Genomic DNA, 27,076 nt, shown 5'->3' with positions numbered 1-27,076 from the left:
ATATATATATATATATATATAGTGAAGTAAAGTGAAGTGAAGTGAAGTAAAGTGAAGTAAAGTGAAGTGAAGTAAAGTGAAGTGAAGTGAAGTGAAGTGAAGAAAAGAGTGCAGGCAGGGTGGAGTGGGTGGAGAAGAGTGGCAGGAGTGATTTGTGATAGTAGGGTATCTGTAAGAGTGAAAGGGAAAGTTTATAGGACTGTGGTGAGACCTGCAATGTTGTATGGTTTAGAGACAGTGGCATTGAGTAAAAGACAGGAGGTGGAGCTGGAGGTAGCAGAGCTAAAGATGTTGACGTTTTCGTTGGGAGTGATGAGGATGGACAGGAATAGAAATAAGTTTATTAGAGTGACAGTGCATGTAGGACATTTTGGAGACAAGGTAAGGGAGGCGAGATTGAGATTGGTTTGGACATCATGTGCAGAGGAGGGACATGGGGTACATCGGTAGGAGAATGCTGAGGATGGAGCCGCCACAAAAGAGGAAAAGAGAAAGGCCAAGGGGGAGGTTTATGGATGTGGTGAGGGACGACATGCAGGTAGTTGGTTGGTATATATATATAGACTCTATAATATGGTCTGCTATCCTGTCCAAATGAATAATAAACAAATGTGCATTCACAGAGTTGCCTATAATTACTGGGTGTTTTAAGAGTCATGGGCTTTTCAACACTGTTTGGATTTTCTTTAACACTATGCATTCTTACTAGTTACTACTGTACATTAGATGTCAGCCTCGTTAGTCCATGTTGTCTTTTTATATTTAGAAGCCACAGAGTAGTTTTTTTTTTTTTTTTTTTTTTTTGCATATAGTCTTTGCTAATTAAAGTCTATCATCAAGAAAACCCTGAAAGGCAGTGTGAATAAATATAAGTAAAATATAAAATATGCTTGCAGTTGTTGCAAAATGTTTTTTTTTTTCTTTTTTTCTTTTTGTAATCTAATTCTGAACAGTTATCTGTTTCCTGTCTTGAAGAATCTACATAATGGTAAAAGATGGCTGGCAGCTGGTAAAATTGCTTAAAAATAAATGACAAACATTTTCACTTCTATTATAGCACCAGACGGTTGTAAACACCTTAGCATCACAGCTATTTGTGCTTATTGACTATCCCGTTGCAAATCTTTGCTTTTCATAATAATCGCCACTCATTTTGTATGGTTTCTAACTACATTTTGGAGCATGGTTGTAGGAATCTGTATCATTCGCACACTAAAGAATTATTGGTGTAAGGCCAAATAATTCCAAATTTGTTCCAGGTAAACACCAACCTTGGTTTTCATGGACCTTTTATTTTTTTTTGCACGAAGCATTGTGATGCTGAAAAACGATATGGCTATTCCAGGAATTGTATTCATACATGCAAAATTTGTGGGGAGACCCAGGTGTAATAATTTGGTACACATTCTTTTGGCCACACTGTGTAAATTTGTTATTACTGGTGATATAGGGAGTCAAGAGAGACGAGGTGCACGCGCCTGTTTCGAAAGTATAAGTGGGCGGGGCATATAGGCGGGGCAAATGGGCGTGGTCTCTAAATCCAGCCAATACTCTTAAAACATACGGACTCTGCGCGCTTCGCTCATTCAGGTGAAGGCAAGCGTTTCTATAGTTAATTTCAGCTCTAGAAGCATTAAAAGTGCTTTAGCTTTCCGGCATATACTACAGTGTTCAGACTGCACTATTTAGCCTTGGAGTTCTGAATCTATAGGTAAGATTAACGTAATTTTAAAGTTTCCTCTATTGCGTCTATATGAATAGCGTCTTAATATTCGCTTGTACTAGTGAATTATGCAATGAAATGTCACAGTGAATTGTGTTATAACTTGTTCGAAGTGGTCGTGTATTTCCTCATTAGTTGACACTGCAAACCTTGTCATGCACACTTTTACCTATGAGTTATTAATAGAAAAGGATAACCAGTTAAGCCTTTGAATAAATTAGAAAATACATTTGCAATGCTACCTTATATTTAGGGTTATTCATAGGTGTTTCTGTTAAGAGTTAGCCAAAAAATAGATCACACATTCCTGAGTTGCGTAAAAAACTTTAAATATAAGCAACTTCAATGCTAATAAATAACAGAGCTGGAGATCCAGGAATGCATTTTCTTTTCTGTTACCCATGCACAACTTAATGCATTTTACACATACAAGAATTCAGAATGGTCCTTTTATACAGTCCTCCTTCAGATTAAAATAAAAAGTATTTGGATTGGGTGCTGCTATTTCTTCAGGATTGACCCAACAGGGAATAGAAAAGGATTGAATGTGGTGAATCCAACCAAAACACCTATAACAACCAAATGAGCCAATTAGTAAATTGTTAAGCACTGCTGAACATTCACATTTGTATAATGAACCAATATACGTGAAGTTTGTTAGTTAAATAGCTATGTAGTGTAAATAAAATATGTATGATATGTGAAATGACTGACAAACATTCCTGCAAGCACTCTAAGGGGCTTTTCATTTGGGTTTCCTAATCGGTATGTCTTTAGACATCATTGTAAATTGTTAAAAAAAAATCGTTGAGAAATTTCTTTTTACACCAGTTTTGCAGTGTTGGTACATTTATCATGGATTACATTTACTTGCCATTTAATGTGTTTATCACACTCACGATAAAAAAAAAAAAAAAAAAGGCCAAGCCCAAAATGGCAAATATTAATCTTTTAACCATCTAAACACTAACAAGGAAATTTGCTAATAGTCTTCTTGTATGCAAAAGGCAAACTCATGACTAACACCTGTCACCTGGGATGTTTTTTTTTTGTGAAAACACATATGGCTGAAAAAGGCAGGTGTCCTAATACTTTTGTCCATAGAGTATACCTCATTAAGGGCCTGACATTTGGTTAATACTTTCTAATTTCTGAATACGTTATCTGTTGTAAAGACTATTACAAGCATAATATTGTACCGTTTTTTGGGCATGTCTCATTTTTTACACTGCATAGTAGCTAGTAGTGGTTTATTTGCACCTTGGACAGTTGAGGTTTTGTTTGAAGATTACATGTATGGTGAAGTGTGTAAATAGTGTGCTGTGTACATGGATAAACAGAGACTTTCAGGCTGAAATCTGGGAGAACTCTTTTCTCAGAACGTCTCTATGTGACTGTCATAGAGTAAGAAAATGTTGCCATGCCTTTATTTGAACAGCATATACCATTAAAACATTGATATTTAATTGGATATTTCATTTATTAAAGGTCAAATATTTCTTAATGGAAGGAGTTATTAGGTAATTAATGTTGACTGAAATATTTTGCAAAGAGATTCAAACATTCAAAATCCCAATAGTGGAAATTGCATTAAACATTTAATTCTAGGGCTGAAACAATTCCTCGAGTAACTCGATTAATTCAAATACAAAGAAAATTGAGGCAAATTGTTTGTTTAGCAAATTATTTCATGATTCTATTTAACTGTGTTTCCCAATGGACCATTATTACGGATGCACCACCACTAAACTTTGGAGCGCTCTGGACAGATAAACACTATGGAAGCCACATTAAAAAAAGTTTGCCATTTCCAACATTATTTCTCTCAATTACGCCTTTTTTTCAATTCCGAGTTTTTTTTTTTTTTTTGCCAGTCGGGCAGCGTCACCGCCTCTTTAGTGCCAGAAAGCTTTCTAAATCGAAAATGAAATAGAATCGCATGGTATCAAACTAAGCCTTTGATCTCTGGAGAGAACTCTGTCTAACAATCAGCTCCGGAGGAGACGGAACAAGACAGATGAAGCAGAGGAGCCTCATTCATACACCAACAGCTTCAAACTTCAGGTCGACAACATGCTTACCGGTGGATGAACCAGAAATGTTGGAATTGCGAGAGAAAAGTCGAAATTAGGCAAACTTTCTTTTTTATGTGGCGGAAACGGGCTTCCATACAACACAGAAAATGCTTCAGAATGAAAAATTGAGGAATGAAGAGAAAACAGCGAGTGGCAAGGAAAAGATTCAGGCAGAAAAGAACAGAAAGTTTCCAAAGTTTGGGATCATTTCAAACTAAAACATAAAGAAAACACCATACAGTTTTTTTTTTTTATTTTTTTTAAAGTCATTTGAAATAGATTTTCAGATTTTTATTTATCATTTTTATTTTGATGTAATACAGCAATTAAATATAAAAATGTTTATTCTTCTAAAAAGGGAACTTATTACTTGTTCATGTTAAGAGACCCGTCTTATTTTCTCTTGTATATTTAGTATATTTTATCGATGGTATAATTGGTAATACTCGATTACGAGTATTACCAATTACCGAAATAAATATTCGATAATGAGTGAGCCAGTGGTGACTGTTGCAAGCAAAAACTCCCTGAGATAGTATGAAGAAGAAACCTTGAGAGGAACCAGACTCAAAAGGGAACCCAACCTCATTGTGTGGCACTAAATGTCTATTCATCACAGTTTCATTAATGTTGAGGTGTGCTGTTTAATGATGGGAGCTTAAATGTTCAACTGTTCATGCAAACTGTGATACAAACCTTTGTAGCAGACTGCTGATATTAATTACAGTCCAAATCCATCTTCATAGTTCTTAATTAGCTCAGCAATTTCATGGATCTTTTGGCTCTTCATGTGGAAACTGTGGTCTCCAATTAAAGAGAACTCCATCCAGAGGTAGAGTGTCAAGAAAGGGACAGGAACACCGGTCACTGGATCCTCAGGATTTATTTTTATTAACTAATAATAATAGGCAAGCTATACATCCTTTCAGTTACGGCTTTTGTTTACAGCTTAAAGGGAAACTTAATTTTTTAAATAATGCTAATAATATAAAATGATCAGGTTTAATGAAAGGATTTCTTTATGGTATTCTTCATCCCTGTTCTACTGAACTAACATAAGGATAAGGTTTTAATAGGGACTGGTAAATGTGGTTCTGTATGTGGCTCTGGATAATAGTGTCTGATAAATGCTGTACGCAATTTAGTAAGCAGTTAAAAATTAAGATTTTGTTCCAGATACAAGTGCAGTAATTTGTCCAAATAATATAAAGTCAATCAAGTCATGGTGTACATTAGTTTGTCATTTGTATTTATACATTTGCACACACTCAGGAGCAGAAGTTTTTTCAAATTCACAAAATTATTAAATTTTTTTATTTTATAAATTAGCAAAATTTGTATTTTTTTTATAATATTATAGGTCAGTATAATATATATTCAGTATAGTTCATGTTTTCCAAAAAAGTGTAACTGAAAAAAAAAATTATTAACACCAAAACAATCTGTAATAAATGCATGTTTTGATAGGTATACATTGAATATTTAATTGTGAAAGATTATATCGGAAAGATGACGTCCTTCTTGCTTCACACAGATACGCAGGCTTTCCTCAAAGTTCTGCATCACACTTACCAACATTTCATTTGGCACAGTTGCAGGTTCTTTGCAAATGGCAACTTTCAGCTCGTCTACTGTATGAGGTTTTCGTACGTAGACTTACGATTTGAGGTAACCCCAAAGAAAGAAATCACAGACAGACAAATCTGAGCATGGGGGCCAAGGGACATCTCCGAAATTTTGGATAGTAACAGTAGAATCATTATTTCCAAAAAACAGCTCAATGGCAAAAATTGCAATTCTCCATGTTCCACTTGCTACTAAAACTACTCACAGGCTATGTGAGGTGGGCGCCAACCGCCCCCTTCCAAACTACTACTTATTTCAAAAACATGCGTTCTTTTTTAACCAACCTGTATAATAGTACAGTGATTTAATGCTTATATTCAAAACATGTCATTTGAAAGTGCATGTAGGTGCATTCCGAACAGGATGAAGCTGGTACTGAAATTTTGTGGGAATGTTTGCCTCTTAATGTGTCATTAATATGTGACTCATGACAGCATAACAATGACTATGTTCCTATGAAAGGTTAGCTGGAAGTCGTGTCATAGTAAAATCAGTGTGCTGTCTAAGTTCTGCTTATAGTTTGTTTATCACTTCTCTAAAGACACTGCATATTGCAATTTAATGTATATAGAGCCAAATACAAAAGTTTACATATACATTGCTCAAATACAGAAGACAAGAAACAAATACACACATTGTGTAGTGCACTTGGGTTCACAGTTAATGTTTTACAAACACAGTCAAACAGTGTTATATATTAATGTGAGTGGGATATTTTGAAATAATTTATAAGCAGTTTACCTAAAGAACTTCTTTCAATCGTGTTTTAGATTCTCTGTGTTCTAATTCAACATCAAAGCTATATTATTTTAGATTGTTTTACATTTATAGAGTGGATATGGGGGAAAAACAGATATGTGAAAGTGAGATAGATAGAAAGAGAGAGAGAGAGAGAGAGGGAGAGAGAGAGAGAGAGAGAGAGAGAGAGAGAGAGAGAGAGAGAGAGAGAGAGAGAAAGAGAGAAAAAGAGAGAAGGACAAGATGCAAGACAGTTCATGTAATAGACACTGAATATTTTTAGTCAGCTTGTAAATTGTATTATATACGTTTGTACTGACTATTATTATGATCATGATGTAAATGCTGTCGGAATGTTATTTGTACAGATGACCATTTTCTTTTAGTTCAAGCATTTTACCAATACATTTAGTGAATTATTCTGTAATGATCCTAATCTTGCATAGTATTTAGGACTGTAATAAAGTGACTTGACATTACACTAGTATAAGCATAATTAAGCAAATTTACAGTTGACTCAGCGTTTTCATCCAACAGTGGCCAGACATACGCTGGATGGATCGAATCTAAAATTACTGATATAGCTGCTTTTATAAAATACTGAATCTTGTTTCTAATCTACGTGAGATATTTCAGGTTTTATGATGGAAAAAATTTCATTGAGCCAATATGCAATTACATCTGAATACTGTCCAGATATTCTGAGTGAGTTTTAGAATACAGTATTAGTGACATTCCATAGAAACTATCATGCATGATGCCTGTTTTATTGGGCCAAAACACGAAAACGTAATGGAAAGGACATGTTATGGCTCTGCTCTAGAGATTCTGACCCCCTGTAGAGCAATGACACAGTAAAAATGGCTCATGTACAGTGTAAACACACTTATATAACAGCAACATGACAGGGGAATACAGTGTGTTTTAAATTAACACAACTTAACAGAACAGTAATAAAAAAGCCCAAGTAAGGGCAACGAATCGGGATAAAAACATTACCTGAAAGATATATTAAAATAACTCATAAAGTAAGACTAAACTGTGCATTATTTTTAAAGCATACATTTTATAGAACTCCATTTTCTCTAGTAGAATTGCATTTATTTTACAGCTCAGTTGTCAGTTCTTTTAATTTATGTGGTAGAGGTGTATAGAATAGTGCTGAAACAAAATGTCTTTTTTGGTTGGCATTTTGTGTGGTCAAGCTGAACTGTGTACACATACAGCAGAAAGACAATGCAAATTAGTACCTGATACAGTCAAATGACTTGATCTAAAAATACATAAGAATTGCTTTACATTAGAGTAATCCAGTAGCAACTTTCATTCAAGTTTAAATCTATGGGTTAATTTTCTCCAACAAATCATCTTAGAAACAACATAAAGGCAAAATGTTAAAATGCAGTTCATTTTACAATAATAATTATAATTATTGTTATTTTAGGTAGCAGTTGTTATTAAAGCAGGCATGTGGTTTATGGTTTGTGACTTTCCTATCAGCTCTTTTTGTATAACACTTTCTTTAGAATTGATTATAACTTTTTCTGTCTGTCTTTTTGTGTGTTTGTTACTGCAAGGCAGTGGAAAACATGGTCAATGATTAAACAGTAAAACAAAGTCACACGTCGTCCTGTGTCTGTTAACAAACATGAACTCCACTCCCCATATGAAGGTCATGCAAGTGTCCTTAGGGATTGTAGAGGGTGGAGGTTCAGTATTAGAATTTTGGGTCCCAAAAATCCTAGAAATCAGGCAGTTTACTGTGTCCAGTTGAAGAGGTGATGGAGCACTTTTGCTGCCATTTAAAGGCAGTATGCATTTTCATTTTCATTGCTTGATTCAGGTTCAGTGACCAGATGCACAAATGCAGTGACCTTGATATCTTCTTGAAGAGAAAGCCAGAATGCTGCCTGTATGCTGGCTATGTGATTGTGAAACCTGCCATATCCTATGAGGGCCTTGATTTCAGCAGGTCCAAAAAGTGATCCCAGCACACGAGGCAGATTATTCAGGGTTTTCTTGCATCCACCCGGCAGTGTAGATTGTGCCAATGATACTGGTGACATACATAAACTCAGTAAGCAGGGAGCTGGTCCATATTACAGCCAAGGTTTGAATGCATGTGCTCCAAGACCTCAAAACTCTCGAATAAGTACTTTCATTGTAACAAAGTAAGCCATGCTATAACAGGTGTCAAAAAAAGGTGCATTTAATGTCGGTGATTGCATTCTTTGGCCATAGCCAGTGAAATTATGTTTATTTACTCAGCCTTCGCAAAACATTCCACTTTGTTGTCTTGATAAAATAATGGGTTGCATTTAAAGTATGCTTTCTGTTATTGCCCATCATTACTATGAAACAACATAATAAGCAAGCAGAAATAAATAATATAGATCTATATAATTCCAAATTTATCCTGACGCATTTGTCAGTAATGGCATCAACAATAAATACAAGAGCGCCAGTTCTTTTGGCAGCTACACATGCCCACACCATGATGAGGTGATGTGCCGCAGATCATGAGCAAATCCTTTTCTTCCTCATATGCATCTCTTTCCATCATTCTGGTTCAATTTAATCCTTGTCTCATCTGTCTATTAGATGTGGTTCCAAAGTTGGTTTTAGTTGGTTTTGGCTAACTCTAATCTGGTCTGTATTTCCTGGAGGGTATTTTTGAGATGTCCAACTGTTAAAAATGAGTTTTACTTCACCAGTGAAAGAATCCTCTCATCTACTACAGTTGTTTTACTAAGTTTTGTGTTCCTAAGTTCCGGTGTTCCTGAGCTCACTGTTGTGTAATTTCTTTTTAAAGTTGTACAAACAGTGATTTGGCCATAACTAAAACTTTTAAATCCCTCTGATGGGATTGCTAAATTCTTGAGCCTGATGTTGGCTTGCTTCACTGGCAGGAACAGTTCACAGAAAGAATGCTGAGAATTAACATCAACAGATTCCAAACGAAAATATCAAACCTAATATTAACACTAAATCTTGCATCTGCTTAACTTAAAATGCAATATTATGGAATAACACACCACAAATGATGCCCTGTCATGTATACATTGATTTGTCATATGCTTTGTTATTTCTTTTTTTTTTTTTTATTTTTTTTTTTTTTATAGGATTTTCTTGTTTTTCAAAGTTGGAATCTATCTAAGAAATTTTGTCCTTCAAGTTGTAAATTTTCAGCTGAGCTTTCTCTGTCGCCAAGTCATTGATTCTTCCACAGAGAAATTCAGACTGTTTTCTGGGTTTCTTGTTGTGTTTGCTGGGCCTGGGTGTTTGTGACTAGCAAGCTGTTCAGACTCAGGGGTTTGGGCCAGATTTGACTGAGCCAGTATTAAAATCTGCAAGCCATGAGTGCCATATCAACATTGCCTAAAGTTCAGTTGAGGGAATTTCGTGATCAGACATTACACATCTGATGTGGTCAATTTCCAAGCAGTATGCTTATTTGTGGCTACCAAGACGCACAAACCAGGGGAAAGTTTTTACTTTATTTAGTAAATAGTGAGTTCTCACTTCAGATATCAACTATTCCAAGCTTCTAATAAGATGCTGAATTACTGCGTGAAATGTACGGTTAGTAGGGCTGAAACAATTCAAGTAACTTGACTAATTTAGTCAAGTCAAGTTTATTTCTATAGTGCTTTTTTTTCACAACAGACATTATCTCAAAGCAGCTTTACAGAAATCAACAGTCAAGGTGAATGGTGTGCATTTATACCTCATGAGCAAGCCGTGGCGACTGTGGCAAGGCAAAACTCCCTTAGATGTTATGAGGAAGAAACTTTGAGAGGAACCAGACTCAAAAGGGGAACCCATCCTCATTTGGGTGACATCAAGAGTGTGATTATAGTCTTTAAACAATACAGAACACTGAGGAGTGAGAACTAACATGAGCACTGGAGTGTAAGATTATAAGTAATGTTCTTTCTACAGTCTTATACAGTCATTGTGGTTATAAAACTAGGAGCTAGTGAGCAACTCATAAAATAGCTCAACATTTGTGATCATCACAGATCCAACACCAGCTTCTCCATGCCAGAGGCATTAAACACTCATTTTATGATGCAGAAGCCACTTTAGTTTTTGATTCTGAATATATTTTGTTATTTGACTTAAATAAAATAGTGTTTAAAAATTACTTTGTGTTTAAGTCAGTTTTGTGTTTGTATAGACCATAACGCATAAAAGGGCATTAATGGGAACATTAAAGAACGTTCTTTAAAAAAGTAACTAAAAAGTAACTTTTAACAGTAACGCATTACATTTTGGTGTAAGTTATCAACAAAGTAATTGAGTTACTTAAGTAATTAAGTAACTGTAACTAGTTACTATTTCTTAGTAACTAGCACAACACTGGACGTGACTGGAGCTGGCCAAACCTCAGGATGCCTCGGGATAGGTAGAGAAAGAGAAGCAATGGAGAGAAATTAGCGTAGCTGCTGTTCATGATATTAACAGCACAAGTTGATAATGTGTATTTGATCAGATGTTCTGGAGCACTAGTTTATGATATGTGACTTATGTTATGTGTAGACTTTGCTAAAAAAGATACGTTTTTAATCTGCACTTAAACTGGGAAAGTGTGTCTGAGCCCCGAACACTTTCAGGAAGACTATTCCAAAGTTTAGGAGCTAAATGTGAGAATGCTCTACCGCCTTTAGTGGACTTTGCTATTCTAGGAACTACTAGAAGTTTTGAGATCTCAAGGAGCGTGACGGATTGTAACGTGTTAAAAGACTGGATAGAAAAATGGGAGATAATCCATTTAGTGTTTTATAAGTAAGAAGCAGTAGTTTGTAGTCGATTCGAAACTTAACAGGTAGCCAGTGTAGGGACGATAAGATTGGGGATATATGATCATATTTTCTTGACTTTGTGAGAACTCTGGCTGCTGCATTCTGAACTAACTGAAGCTTGTTTATTAATGATGCAGGACATCCACCTAGTAATGCATTACAATAGTCTATTCTATCGCCTGGTTTTTATGAGATATATAGCTGGGTATCATCAGCATAACAGTGGAATAAAAATTAGAATACAAAAAAAATATTTAAGGCAAATTATTTACCTTGATGCTTCGTTTAGTTCATTTAACTACACACAGAGCATTGTGTTTCCCCACGGACCATTATTACTAACGCACCACCAGCTAAACACTGGAGCGTTCTGGACAGGTAAACACATGCTGCAGAATGAAAAATGGAGGAATGGACAGAAAACAGCGAGGGGCGAGTTAAAAATCAGGCCACTTATATAATTTTTTTTATTCTTGTATGCAATTTCAACAATAAAAATTCAATTTTTTCTAAAAAGGAAACAAATTACTTGTTCATGTTAAGAGACCCATCTTATTTTCTCTTGTATATTTAGTATTGCTCTTAAAAAAGAAACATTTCTTATATCTGATAACTCGATAATTAGTAGAATACTCGATCACTAAAATAATCAATAGCTGCAGCTCTAATGTATAGGCTTTTCCTGGTTTCCCTACCTACAAAACCTGTCAGTAAGTGGATTGGCTGCTGTAAATTGTCACTGAATGAAAATGTGTTTGTGTTTGCTCTTGTGTTGGGTCCTGGATGTATTTTTGCCTTGTAGCAAAGACAATGGTATGAAATTAATAATAGTTTTATAAATTAATAACATTATCTCATGGCAGTTTATGGAAAGTTGAAATTTCTCCCATATCTTAATTTCAAATCATTGTTGTTTCAAACAATAAAATGAGCATGGGGGAAATGTTCCTAGCTGTAAATGCTTGCTCATACTAGTTTGATAAGGAATTTATCTGCTGGTAGTGCTACAGAGCCTAAAACTGTAACCACCCACTCTTTGTTTATTTTTTGATCTGGTTGATTTTGTAGAACACATGCTCAGTGTTTACCAGTTTGTATTGTGTAACTTTTTAGAAATGGCAGGAAAACAGATCTTATCCTTGCAGTGCCCTGCTGTTAGCATTTGCACACCTTTAGCAGTTTGCATTGTAAAGCACTTGCTCACAGCAATTTTATGAATTGTAAAATCTACTGCGAAATCTGTCTTAATTAAATTAAATTAATTTTAATTTGTTTAGCGCTTTAAACAATGAGCATTGTCTCAAAGCAGCTTTACACGGATAATGCAGTGATAAAGAATGAATAAGAATGTTCTTTATAGGTGTAAGTTTGTCCCTAATGAGCGAGCCGGTGGCGACTGTGGCAAGGAAAAACTCCATAAGAAGGCATAAAGAAGAAACCTTGAGAGGAACCAGACTCAAGAGGGAACCCATCCTTATCTGGGTGGCACCAAATGTCCATTTATTACAGATAAACGATGTTGAGGTGTTCAGTGATGGTGATCAGATGCAAACTGTTGTCCTGTGTCAGTGTAGCAGACTGTTTACATTGACTACAGTCTAAATCCATCCTCAAAGCTCCTGTCTTACTCTGTAATTTCATGAATCCTCAGGCTGTTGATGAGAAACCTTCCCTAGCTGCAGAGAGTGGCCTTCAATCGAAGAGAGAACACCATCCAGAGGCAGGCTGGGACAAAGTGGGCAAATCCTAGGAGTAGGGCAGGAACAGTGGTCGCTGGTGCCTTTAGGAGCATGTTTAACTCGACAGAGAGAGAGAGAGAGAGAGAGAGAGAGAGAGAGGAAAATATGGATTATTATAAAAAAAAGGTTAGGACATTGTGCACTTGGGGACTCCGGCAAGACTCGCTGTGGCAGGATAACTAAAAGGAAGAGCCAGAAGGTAACACAGATTTTGGGATAAGTAACGAACCACCACACCACCTTCAACAAACCTAAATGAAAGCCTGAGAGTGAGGGGATGACAGCATACAAATATCACAGTTTACAGAACACTCTATATACATGATCCCTTCAGATCTGCTCCTTTACCTAAGAAAAATCTACAGATTAAAGACTTGACTAAATAAATATGTTTTCAGCCTCGACTTGAACACTGAGACTGTGTCTGTGTCCCAAACACTAATTGGAAGGCTGTTCCATAACTGTGGGGCTTTATAAGAAAAAGGGGGGGATCATAATGATGCAGAGGTTTACTCGGATACTGCTGCACGAGACCGTTAAGTGCTTTATACGTCACTAGTAGTATTTTATATTCAATGCGAGATTTGATTGGGACATGATATTTTTAATTTTAGCAATATTTATAAGCTAAAAAAGGCGATCATGGTATTTTTATTCACATGAGCCTCAAAGGACAGAATAGAGTCATCACACACATCTTTTTTAAATGCTGTACAGACTGAGACAGAAAGACCAACCAGAGATGCTACATAATCTAAAAGTTTAATTCTAGCTGCATGCTTCATGTCCTTTACACACTCCTCAACATTACTAAACTGATCTCTTTTATCGGGCTTTGTTGAAATATACAATTGTATATCATCCGCATAGCAATGAAAGCTAATAGTATAATTTCACACAGAGGCAGCATATACAAAGAGAAAAGCAGTGGGCCTAAGACAGATCCTTGTGGAACACAAACTTTACCTCAGAGAGTGTGAAGAACTATTTACATCAACAATAATTCACTTATAGTTAATTGTGTCCCTCTTTCAAAAGCTCTTATAAAACAGCAGTTATTTTTCAACAATAGAAAGATCTGAAGTGGAGAGGCGATGCATTATTAGTGGAAACTGGTTAAATATAAGGCAAAGATTCTCTTAGCTCTTTCTGCAGTAATTCCTACCTTACTTACATACTAGATGATAATTAGGGTGGACAAAAGGCAGGGCATGTTTGTTTCAATAATTTGTGTTCGCTATAAAGGCAAGGAGCTGGTTATGCAAAATCACAAATACCACACACACACACACACACACACACACACAATTCACATCCTCGGTCTCTTAAATGCTAAACTCAATATTGAAAACCAGTGGTGATCTCTAGCAATGAATTAAAATCAGACGGAGAGAGAACACGTATATTATTCAAGTACGTACATTGTTTTCTCTGAGATATGAGTTATGGGACAAAGGAAAATTACTCCAGTGTGGCCTACATATTTGTGCAGCTTGGCAGCATCTGCACAGCTGACATGGCGGAGTGGAGGAGGTGAAGAGATGTTTGCTCTGTGATTTGCATCTCCTTCTGGGCATTTCCCTTTCATTCTCTGTATCATCTTTCTCTCTCTCTCTCTCTCTCTCTCTCTCTCTCTCTCTCTCTCTCTCTCTCTCTCTCTTTCTTTCACACATACACACACACACACACACACACACACACAAACACACACACACACACACACACACACACACACACACACACACACACACACACACACACACACACACACACAGAAACACATGGCTTAAGGGTATGAGGTCCTGAGTCAGTCTGATATATTTTTGTGTAGGATGCCAGCCGAGGACCCACATATCGCCTACTCTAAATCAGACTGCTATGAAACTGCTCTGTTACCATCTAAATAACGTTCTATGTTTACACATGCATAAACGCACCTTTCTATTTGTCCAGGATATGTTTCCTTATTTACATTGTTTTCATTGTGTATTTTTTTTTTTCAACAGTTTTACCTTTATGAAACATTCAGTGTTATGAGATGAAACTTTAATATAATTAATAGGGTGCCAATAGGGTGATTAATTTACTTAAGTGTATGTCTTTCCCAGGAGTATGTGTGATTCTCTCAGTCACCTTTTCACAAAGACACATCCTTCATGCATCACTGTTTACATGTCAGTTAAAAATACAGCAGTTCATTTTATGTCCATTTTTTATGGATATTTTTTGAGCTCATATAAAATAAAGTGCTAGGATTCACTATATGAGACATTCTCTGACATGAAAACTTTTGTCAAAAAAGGCCACTTTTACATTGGCCATACAGTAAGTGTAAGAAATGTTTGGCCTTTTTCCCCTATCAAAACATATACAAATTGATTTTTATAATTATTTCAATAAATAATTACATAGAAATAGAATTAATATGCTGGTTAATGTTGATTAAAACTATGCATCAATGTAAGAAATGATGCATTACTGTTGACAGTAGATGTGTTACACTTTTAGAGGACATTGCCAATGACTGGCAATGTGACTGGTTTTTGGCTGATGGAAATGACTTGTTTATGGTTCTCAGTGTTCTTGTATTCTGTAAGGAAACCAGGATTAGGATTGCAGAGAAATCACACACACTCCTTATTTTATAGATACTGAAAACAAAAAATATTGAGCAACTAGCAGATCCTTATACTAGCAGATACTTATCATGCTATTCGATATTTTGAATATTGTGAAAAGTAAAAAAAAAAAGTTAGCAGAAAACATGAACACTCACTTAATGTGCAGTGATTTGTGATGCACCATTGGCTCTGACTAACATAGCTGTGAGATGACTCTGCCTAAATCATCATGCCTTCATTTAGTATGGCAGATTATCCCCTGTCTTCATGTGCCGCTGCGTTTCCTTCTCTAGTCACATCAACCAATGCCACACAGTTGTGCCATAAAAACTGAACCTGAACACTGGGTATTAATTCTGCTTAACCTCAGTTGCACTGATGACCCAACCCTCATACTGATCTCAAATAGAGCAGCAGTTTAGATAAATGTTTATACACAGCAAATACGCTTTTTTGAGGGAGCTCCTTTAGCAAGGATGCAATGCTTAACAATGTGTGTATTTGTGTCCACACCACATTTAATCAACATGCTGGTGAGACATGTCTGCATCCTATTTGAATTTTGCATAAATTTTTGGGGCCTGCCAAATACCGCCATTAAGGGAAACACCGTGCAGACTCCCCATTGGTTGCAAAACTGTGTCCAATTCAGCCATTACAAACAATCCTTCAAATTTTCAATGGTCATTCCACTGTGTACAGCATTTGCTTTTCCATTTACTGGGGTTTTTGTCAATTTGGGTACAAATAGCTGCATTTTGACCTCAAAACTTTTTTTTTTCCTTTCCTTGGTTTATTAGATCTGCTTTGCCAAATAGTAACATTATAAAACACTTTTATAATTATGTACCGATTATGTAAAATTACGTAACTGATCACAATTTCTTTACATTTAAGCCATTTGTTTGATACCTTTAGTATACGTGACATGAGTGTTTTTAAGGTTCACAAGGTCACTGACTAACACAAGACTAACATCAATCTATAAAATAAAAACATTTTTATTTAAAGTGTTAATTTATGTACTTCATGATGTCTTAAGGCATAATTTGAAGACAATGAGTGATTTAGAAGTTCCTAGGGGAAGTTTATTCCACCATTTAGGTGCCAGAACAGAGATGAGTCTTGAGGTATATTGTATGCATTTCTTGTACCATGAGAGATGGTGGCATCAGTCAAGTAGTGCTAAAGGATTGGAGGATTCATTTGAAAATGACATAGCTTTAGAGGATTCTTTACAGTGACAAACAGTAAAACTATCATTCAGGGTGTCCATACATGTATCCTGACCAAATTTCATAGCATTAATGGCCTTTGTCTGACACCCTTATCCAGAGCAACTAACCTGTATCTTATTCATACAACTGAGCAGCTATGGGGATAAGGGCCTTGCTCAGCAGGGACAGCTTGGTGTGGCTGGGATTTGAACTCATAACCTTTAGAGCCAATATCCAATGCCTTAACCACTAAGCTACCATCCCCCTATAGCTGCTCCACTGGTGGATTTTATTCAATAGCTATTCAATGCAAGCAATATGCATATTTTTTTAGATAGTCCTATGACTTATGACACATTTATAGTCTTATCACTATTAAGCAGAACATACCACATCACCAGATTTTACTTTTTAGAAGATTAAAACATGCGTTTGTACTTTATGTTTTATACACTATAACACTTCATATTTTACCCAGTTCCCACTGAACAAAAAAGAATCTTGAAGACATCCTGCTGTGAAAACACTAAATTATGCATGAAAGTGTGTTACACAATTCTGGCTGCTTTCAAAGAGGTGGCTTTCTTTCTGCACTTCTTCTCTTCTTCTCTTCTACTCTAATACCCTCTTTTCTATAGTCAAATGTCTTTATAGCCAGACTTTCCAAAATAAATCTCCTGTTGTTTGCCTTTTGTCAAAGACACATTTGAGAGGGTGTGATAGCAGTTTTTTTTTTTTTTTTTTTTAAGAAAATGAGAGATGAAAAAATGCTCTTATTATTGCTGTAAGTTAGTGAAAATGAGAATCGCCATGGCAACAGCTGTGTCTGTAAACCTTGAGTATAAAACAAGTGTTTTTATCATTTCAACCAGCATTTGCTCTTTTGAGGGTGTATGAGAGTGTATAGATGGCAGCAGGTCACTTCACAGTAACTCTCAGTACAGCAAAGTGTTCATTCATGTGCTGTAGTTTTTACACCATGTAACAGCTTTTAACACCAGTAACCAATCACTCTGGTTTTTTATCATAGGCTTGGAATGGATGAGGCAGAAAAGTACCAGCAAAGACTGCAGACCATTGCAGTAAGTAATCAAATGAAACACTTTAGTGTCCTTACATACAGTCACAAAGGAGGTACTGAGGCATTTTTATGCCTTATATACACTGAATGTTAATCAAAATTTGTTTTGCTACTTTTTTACTACAATTTTTTACTACAGTTTGTAAGATTAACATGAGATTAATAGTGGCATTTCAGTTGATAAAAGTATCTGTAAAGTGGCGTATCCTTGTAAGAGAATGTTTCTATGTTAAATGTAACTGTGCAGCAGAAGGTTTGGCTTTCACATTTGGTTCCAAATAGAAGTTTTTACCAAAGTTAAAGCAATTTGCTATCCAAGAAACATTAGCTATCCAAAGATACTTAAGATTAATGTTGGATATCATTTTAAGATTGCAATAATTCATTCCAGAAGATGATTCAACTTTACTGTTTTCAAGAGAGGAAAATTGATCATGCTATCTCGGTGGGATCGATCTTTGTTACCACATGGAATGGAATTGGGATGTACCTAGTGTCAAAATGACACAAATTTTGAGAAAATTTTAATACAAAAATCTATTTAGAATAATGTTGCTAAAAGTTAAGCTAAATGCACTTTATATTGAACATTGAATTATATTGAAGAGAGGATACAGTTTTAGATGATATTGATCTTGAAGGTAACCTCTCTGTTTACCAGGTTTAAGATGTTTGACAAATAAAAGTCACTCCCCTGCCTTTTTTATTTATTTTTGTGTTACTCACAGGAGAAGAGGCGAATACAGGAAGAGCAAGAGAAAGTAAGGCGGAAGATGGAAGAAGAGCAGCTAAAGCTCGCTCAACACAAGGTCTGATCATGTCGCCTACTGCATACAGTACATACCCACACAAACTCACATGGTCTGCTGAACTGAGTGAATTTGTGTTCCAATGTAATTCCTAATTCTCAGGATCCTAGCAACAGTAACGTAGGTGTAAAATTATTGAAATTAAGGCAACTTTATTTGAAGTATCCAGAATTCTGTATGTAATAAGCAAACCTTTGCACGTATCACCCATTTTTATCTAGCTTTTATTTTTAGATCAATAAGACAATAAGGCAGCTCCCTTTAACAACATGTTGTCTATTTGTAGCACCTGTGTGCTGAAAATGTAACACATTGAAGAAATGGTGATAAATATGAAAACAGGAAAACTAAAGTAGCCATCAGAATCTCCTGTACTGAGCCTTTTTTGAGTATATTAAATACTAGGACTGGCAAAATTAACACGTTAATAGCACAATAACACAACTTTTACTATTAATGCATTTGTCCATGCCTATTACAGTATTAAAAACTTGAAAAGTATTCATTTAAGATACATTTAGAAAAGATACAAATGTGCTATTAAATTGTGATTAATCACGAGTTAACTAATGACGATAATACGATTAATCATGATTAAATATTTAAACCGATTGGCAGCCCTAGTAACTACTTATACTATACTCATTGTATATGAGCCTTGTTTTCCATACTGTATAGTATTGCATCCTGGGACTGAAATTGATCTCATTGCGATTTTTATGGATCAAAATATTGAAATGCAAGTAAGAGGAGCATTGTCATTTGCTAAATTATTAGCAAATTACAAATGTATTATATAATAAATATTTACCGTATTTTTCAGACTATAAGCCACTACTTTTTTCCCACATTTTGAACCCTGCGGCTTAAACAACGAAGCGGCTAATTTATTACATTTTCCTGGCTTTTTCCCGGGTTTCACAAACTTTAAGCCAAAACACTGAACCCCATTAAATTAGACCAATAAAATTTCCGAATGGAAACGAAAAAACGCACCTCACCTTGTCGAGAAATAATTTTAATCAACCTTATTTAGCGGGTGTTATAATCAAACTAACATTAATCCAACAAAAAGTAACCTAAATCAAATATAGAACTTATTAGATACAACAGAAGTAGTTTTGATAACACCTATTTAATCTATATGTTAATCAAGCCTTTATTTACACCAAGTATAAGTAAAATATACTTATACTTGTATATAAGTATAAAGTTGCAGGTGCAGGAAGACAAAATAGGCCGCAAAAATGGTGTTCACACTTGAAGGACTGAAACAACGTATGGTTGGATCCAGAGAAAATAAGGGCTTTAAACTCACTCATTTTTTTAATATAAAATTATTAAAAGGCCGAATATAAGGGGAATTGGAAAAAACAGGAACTCCAAATATGGTGTTGTTTGGAGGAATGAGCACCGAGGTCAAAGATAAGGGGAATTGAAAAAAAGAGGGCAAGATCGGAAAATAAGGGGAATTACTCAAGGTAAAGAAATTAGAAAAAAATAGAAAGATACGGTGGCTACAGGGTATAAATACAAGCGTGAAACAGACAGTAGATGTACTTCCTCACTTTGGCGTGCTCTATCATTTTTGATGTGCTGTTCATTTTGATGTGAGGTACCCATCTTCTATTAAGCTCATTGGAACATGTATGGAATAAAGAAGTTTGCTTTTACTCATCCGAGACTGAGGATCCTTCATTGGCAGTTTGTGTCTATTATATTAAAGTTTTTCTAGAGTTGGCTGAGCATTATTGGGAATCCTCTGAACAAAGAATCCACCCTCGATGTGTCGCCTCAGAGACGGGCTCTGAGTTCCGACAACCTGTGTTCTGAGCTGCACTGCATCAGGAGAAAAAACTTCTATCGGGTGATTTTTAAACGCACGACGATGCCAAAAGATAAACTTCCGAGAGAAATAGTTGTGAAAGGAAGGAGGAAGTCAGCAAACCATGACTTACTTTGTAGGCTATTGTTTAGATACAAGCCGTTGTAACGCGTTGAGTCTGGGTGAAGCACAGACAGGTTTCCAAAACTCGTGCTTTTTCATTTTTCTTGGCAACAGCTTTAAGGTTTAATCAAAGAAACTTAGAAATGAGCATCAGAAAATAATAAGGACATAATCCTCAGTCTTACACACACGCAGTAATAATGGAAAAATGCAGTGCCAGGCTATTCCCAAAATACCTATATGCTCCTAAAGGAAGCGCAACATATTTCACCCGTTACACTGTGTGTAACGTGTCTTTCGTTAAAGCCTGTGTAAAGTACATTAGTGTAGCGGCTTATAGGCAGGTGCGGCTGATTTATGTTAAAAATACAAATATTTGTCAAATTCAGTGGCTTATATATGGGTGCGCTTTATAGTCTGGAAATTACGGTTGTTTTAATTAGTTAGAATTAGTTCTGACTTTCACAATATATGAATAGATACTAACTATGTGCAGTTAGATGAAAGCCCACAAAGTTTGCTAGAGAACATACTTAGGAGTTAGTAATACAAATTGAGGACAAAGTTCTGTATGTTTTGCTTTGGCACAAGCTTTTGGCAGAAACCCTAGCCCGCTCATCATGCTGAGAACACCACAACTTTCTTCAGTTGTACTTCTTAAAATAAACAACAGGCTTTTGTACTTACTAATTAAATTGATTTGGAACACTGGAACTAGAGCAAAGGTTCCTGAGGAGTTTACTGATAAAGCACAAGTCTAAGAGCAGACCGTTTTGTGCTCATTTTGTTTGCAGCCAGATGGTGTTTGTCTAGAGACTCCCAGACACCAGAATGGTCCATAAACAGCATTATGTGCAGTGTCTGTGGAGTGATTAATGAAGCAGCATTATGGTGTGCAGTGGACATGTGTTCTGTCTTTGTGTTAGAGGAAGTCTCAGAGAGAGCAGTGGCTGATGGAAGTGACCCCTAGCAGTACCGAAGATCCTAAACGGAAGTCTGGGATTCCCACTCCTCAGACAAAAAAGCAAAGTGTTGAAGAGTAAGACAGAGATTAGTAGACTTAAATAAAGCCTATGGTTAACTCCATAATTATTGGCACCCCTTATTATTTTTTTTTTTATGCAATTAGAATTTGAACTTGAAAAAATATATTGTTGCACTGTATTTATTTTTTCCTTTAAACAGTTTTCCTGCATTCTGTTTTAGGCATAATAATAGTTTCACAAGTAATATTTTGCTTGCCAATAAAAATAATTATTATTTCTTAGCAAATAGAATAATAAGACTTCTTTTAAAGTCTTACACTGTATAGCTGTAGAGGGATTTTGTACCTTCCTCTATGCAGAACACCTTGCTATGCCTAAAATGTCACATACAGTATGCAATGGTGATTGTGAACTACATGCTACATCACTTGACCTGTTTTGGTTTATATTTTTATTCATAACCATTGGACATGTGGGAAACCTTAGCATGTGCTTGTAACAAATTAGAAATTCAACTATAAATAGCACAGGTTTAATACTGGATTTTCTTGCTGCTTGTATATTCTAGTGGTCTTGCTGATCGTGTTTGCTCTAAGTTATGTTATTCCTTCTCGGCAGGAACATTTGGTTATTTGTTCTGTCCATTTCCTGAACACTTTGTTGATCACCTGCTTTGTGGCTGTCAGTTTGCATTTTAAAACTTATCTTGTTTCAAATAAACCCTGCCTTGCTTGTATGTTTCTGACACTTTTGACACTTGATCATTTTGTTGATTGCTCTCAGGAAGGTTTTTTTTTTTAGTGCAACTGCTCATGTGTCCTTCATGTACCCTTTTCAGATATTTGAAACTTTTCATGACCTTATTTGTTCATGACCTTACTTGTTTCCATTGTGTTGCAAGCACTTTGGCTTTCTTTGCAGTTTGACAGATACATATTTTTTCTAAAGATATTATGTTATTTAAAACTTATTTGTTATTTAAAAAGGGGGTGCCAATAATATATTTTAATATTTTAAACAAAAATGCAATTAGTTAACAATGGATGCATGTTTACAGTGGCTATAACACTATTGTTTAATATACGAAGGATAAAACTATTCAAAAATTTTAAATTGGTGTGTCAGAACAAAAAGCTCAGAGATTCTGATGGAGAAAGAAATGGAAATAACTGAGAGCATGAAGGAAGAATCTACACAGATTGGGGAGAATGAGCTTTCAAGCCATTCTGCAGATGACACAGAGCAGCCTGCACAGGTAGGTAGAAAATCCCAAAGTATCTGCCTAAACATTACATTCAGTGCTATGCAGCCAAATGTGTCTTGCAAAGTTACACACCATTGCACCAGTTATTTTGGTGTTTAATGTCTGTGGTATAAATCTGAGTGCAATAATTCACAAGCATTTCTTCAGCACATAAAGGGAACTACTACCTACAAAGTGTATTGCTGTGCTGTTATAGTGCAAAGAAAAAAATGTAGTTCAGCATCATTATATCATATTACTTTATGAATTGACATGTTGCATCAACATCAAGCACACACATGTAAGTTTGGATTTGGAGCAATTTTCAAATTATTATCACTTTTCAGTGAGCCTCATGGCCGCAAATGTGTGTGTGTGTGTGTGTGTGTGTGTGTGTGTGTGTGTGTGTGTGTGTGTGTGTGTGTGTGTGTGTGTGTGTGTGTGTGTGTGTGTGTGTGTGAAAGATCATTCATGCACAGTGTTTAATGCTCAAGAAATTGATGAGTAGGACAGGCATATAATAATATATTGATTAATATTATTGATTGATATATTGTTTCTCTGTAGGCAAACCTGGGAGAGGAGGAGATAAACGGTCAGTAATATACAATTTACATATTTTATATTTCTCTTTTTTGTTACTGTTGTTTTATTTACATCACACATGGATATATTTTAGTCTAATGAGTTTTCTTTTTTGCAATACATGACCTGAATACATTTAGCGCATTTATGAGGACAATCAAATCAGACAAATTCTGTGATATTAATGATATTCATGGTCACTAATAATATAGATAAGCATATTTCAAGACCTTGTTGATAAATTGCTAGTAAATAGTCAGCAAAGCTGTCTAGCTTTTTACATTCAATTCAGTTTACACTAAGGCTCAAACAGGATCAGCCTTGCCCTAATGGATCCTGATCTGAAGTAGGCATCCGGTTGGTGTGTGTGTGTGTGTGTGTGTGTGTGTGTGTGTGTGTGTGTGTGTGTGTGTGTGTGTGTGTGTGTGTGTGTGTGTGTGTGTGTTTGTGTGTTGCCACTAATCTTTGAGACCAGGATAGCAACAACACATGATACCCTTATTCTGACTGTTTATGTAAAACATTGCCAAACAGTGTTGTTTTTGATGTTTTCATACATTTTGGGTAAAATACTATTTAAAATATATTTGTGAGAATAGCCAGAATATTAATGAACCATCAGAGGACATTTGGTAACATATTTGGTGGAAGAGCATAATGTTAATAGTGATTGATAAATGTTTTACATAATATATTGATAAATCATTTCAACATCAAATGCTATTTTATTTAGCATGTAGTCTAACCAGGCTGAATTATTATATATATTTTTTTTTAATGATGATGAATTTGACATTTTAAACAGTCCTTCATCACACCGCAATCAAGTAGTCCCCAGGTGGCTTTATTATTATTATTGGAAATTATATATGATTATTAATATTTCTTTATTAATAAAGAAAACATGCTTGTGACTCAAAAATATATTTGTACTGTGTATTTTACTATTGTCACTAGTTTCTAAACTAGGATTATACTCTATCATTGCAGTGCTTGAGGTGTTGGAGACTGAAGTGGAGCAAAACCTGCTTCCGAAAGCTTTACAGGAAGATACAGAGAAAGAAAGAAAGGCAGAAACAGAAGAGCTAAATCTCAATCAATTAGAGCATATTGATCAACCCCACCATGTTTTACTGCAAACACCAGACGAGGTCCATTTTTCTTTAGCCGATAGAAACACTGAGCTATTTATAGCAGAGGACAATACTGAAGTAGAGGAAGAAGAATGGGAGTTGGTGAATTGTAGTCCAGAAAAAGAGCTGGACCTGGTGCTGACATCTGACTTAACAGAAGCTCTGACAGACTCAGTTGTGGGTCATAAAGATGATGGCACAGTTCTAAAGGTGGAGCAGGTCTTTATCTCTGATGAAGAAGAAGGCATAGAGATTGGTGCATCTGAGGTGCTAAACATCGTTGTGGCTGAGAAGGTGTCAGTAAGAAGCAGAGAGGAAAGACCTTCTGAGGGTGCAATACAGACTCATGCAGGCACATCTGCACCTTTGCAGGATCTAAGTAATGTGTCAGGTATAATTTCCAAAGAGCCAGTATATTCAGTAGAATGTGAACTGGATCTTCCAGCACATGCAGCACACACTCCGAGAATTCTTGGAGTTAATACAGAATACAAAGGAGACCAAAGTGTATCTGCGAGCAGAATTGTAAATGTGGAATGTAAGGACGTACCACGTCCAGAAAGTGAAGTAATTCAGTATGTCTCATTAGATAGAAAAAGAGAGAAATCATCATCCTTGTTGAAAAAGGGAATGGTTGCACAAAGCACTGAGCAAGAATCAGAAATACAAGTACTTATGCCTTCCAGTGTAACCCCAAATAGAGCAGAAACAGTCACCTCCCCAAAAAAGAAAACTTGCCAGTGTTGCTCTGTCATGTAAGCAAGCATTTAAACAGACAGCTCAGGTTTATTCTTTCGTTCTTTCTTTTGATAGACATTCTGTCTTAGATCCTCTTGTTCATGCTGTATATATTATATAAGTATAGTTTTCTTCCATTTGCATCTATAGGACTAAAGGTTTGAGAGGAAAACATCTCAGAAATATAGGACTAGCCAAGATATGTGTGCCGAATGTTGCCTTAACACAGAGGTCCCCAACCACCAGGTTCTCACCAGGAAATCTGCGGAAAAATTGCTACCGGGTCACAAGAAACTTCTGGGAAAAAATGTCTAGATATGGCAGTTATTTACTGTGCATCATGCATTTTAAGATCCACAATCCAAATTTACATACAGCACGATCTGATATATATCTTACTCACGCCCCACCAGCCAATCTGCAAAACTGAACTGGGTGATGATTCAAATCTCCTGTCTTAGTAGTTATCGTTGGTGCCCCCTGCTGGACAGACTTTTGTATTGAAAAATATTTTATGAAGGAGAAAGAAGGTTTATTCTGCCTCATGCTCGTCGTTCCTGTAATCGACTGCATATCCAACGTCACCCTGCCAGTTACTGAAGATGAATGAATGACATTAATTGATTTTATGTCGTATCCTGTGATTTCTTTAGATCTAAAAAAAAAGATCTAGTATTATACAACATTATGAAATGTGATGTGAGTTAGATAAAGAATATGTGAAACGTTGCCTTGATTTATAATTTTTTTTTTTTACAAACATCAAACTTTAAAAAAGAATCATTATAGTGTTTAATGTAGTTAATTATGTCAAATACTTATAGTGTTTAATTGTAAATCATCTGGTTGTTTTTAAGCTGTTTAAAGTTGTCTGTACTTGCTAAACTCTATGCATGAATAAAATAGTTTGCTTTATTTATTAAAAATCCATTCAAGACATTGGACTACTGATTGACATTTTGTGAGTTCAAATCTCAGCACTACTCTGCTGCTATCGCTGGGCCCTTGAGCATGGCCATTCGCCTTTAACTGGGCAAATGATATAAGTATAAGTTCCTCTGTATCAGGGCATCTTCCAAATGCTGTAAATGTAGACTAGAAATATTCAATCTCAGCTCATTACAGTGACCTTTAGAAGCATATGATTAGTCAATAGTCATTATTAGGGGGTTAACTGGAAGGGCACATGTGACTATTAAATGACCTTCAATTAAATCCAGTGCAGTTTTGCCTTTGATAAAATGTTAAAGTTCAAACAGCTCAGTTAAGAACTTTTTGGGGAAAAAGTGTAAATCTCCACAATCTGGTTCCTCCAGTGTCCTCTGTCCCAGTGTTAGTTCCTGATGAACATTTTGTAATTTTAAATATATTTCACCCATGACAATGAATGGGAAACAAGACAAGCTCTTGTGGTGGCATTTTGTAGGCTGTACACATGAGATCTTGAGGGGGGATAAATTCAAGTAATGTTTGTTTTGGAAATATAAAAAACACATAACACCCGTTAAAAAAAACTCATGATAGTCCAGAACATAAAAAAGTAGAACTTATTTGCCCTTAGGAAAATTAGCATGCATAATATCATTTCATCAATTCATGATAAAAACTTTTTTTTTCTAACTAGTCATTTCCCATTTTAAGCAGTTTACAGTAGCAGTAAAACACAGCAAGTCGGACAGATATTGATTAATGATTATTTCTGTCCCAGAAATTTACATTAAACCTACATCTTTCCCAAGTTTCCAAAATCTAGGCTGAATCACATTATCAGCATTGATGCATGTTTGAATTGACATCACCTTCAATAATAAGAAATAAAGGCGTCCCAAAAGGGTGCAATTGCAAAAGTCTTCCATTAGGGTGAGCTGTTGTCTCATTGCATCAAATTCAAGCGACATTGTAACTACTAGAGGTGTTAGATGGCCTTTCACTTTAAAAAATAAATAAATAAAAAGTGGAATCCTAGCAACGACGAGTAAATCAACTAAAGATGATATTATTGTGCCAGG

The 27,076-nt window shown here is 35.7% G+C and overlaps 1 protein-coding gene across 1 annotated transcript; it reads left to right on the top strand.

Annotated features, from left to right (window-relative positions):
* Nucleotides 1-1,573: 1,573 nt before the first annotated feature.
* On the top strand, nt 1,574-25,993 carry LOC310739719 (uncharacterized protein). The gene is made up of 8 exons (XM_083565921.1): nt 1,574-1,614; nt 1,654-1,711; nt 17,575-17,626; nt 18,354-18,434; nt 21,309-21,421; nt 22,503-22,623; nt 23,179-23,206; nt 24,187-25,993. The coding sequence occupies exons 3-8, from the start codon at nt 17,582-17,584 to the stop codon at nt 25,086-25,088; spliced, it is 1,290 nt and encodes a 429-aa protein (XP_083422047.1). The 5' UTR covers nt 1,574-1,614; nt 1,654-1,711; nt 17,575-17,581; the 3' UTR covers nt 25,089-25,993.
* The last annotated feature ends 1,083 nt before the right edge of the window (nt 25,994-27,076 follow it).

This window comes from Silurus aristotelis (genome assembly GCF_946808225.1).
Source record: "Silurus aristotelis genome assembly, chromosome: 17".
NCBI classification, from domain to species: domain Eukaryota; kingdom Metazoa; phylum Chordata; class Actinopteri; order Siluriformes; family Siluridae; genus Silurus; species Silurus aristotelis.
This window is presented reverse-complemented; position numbering and strand designations above follow the sequence as displayed.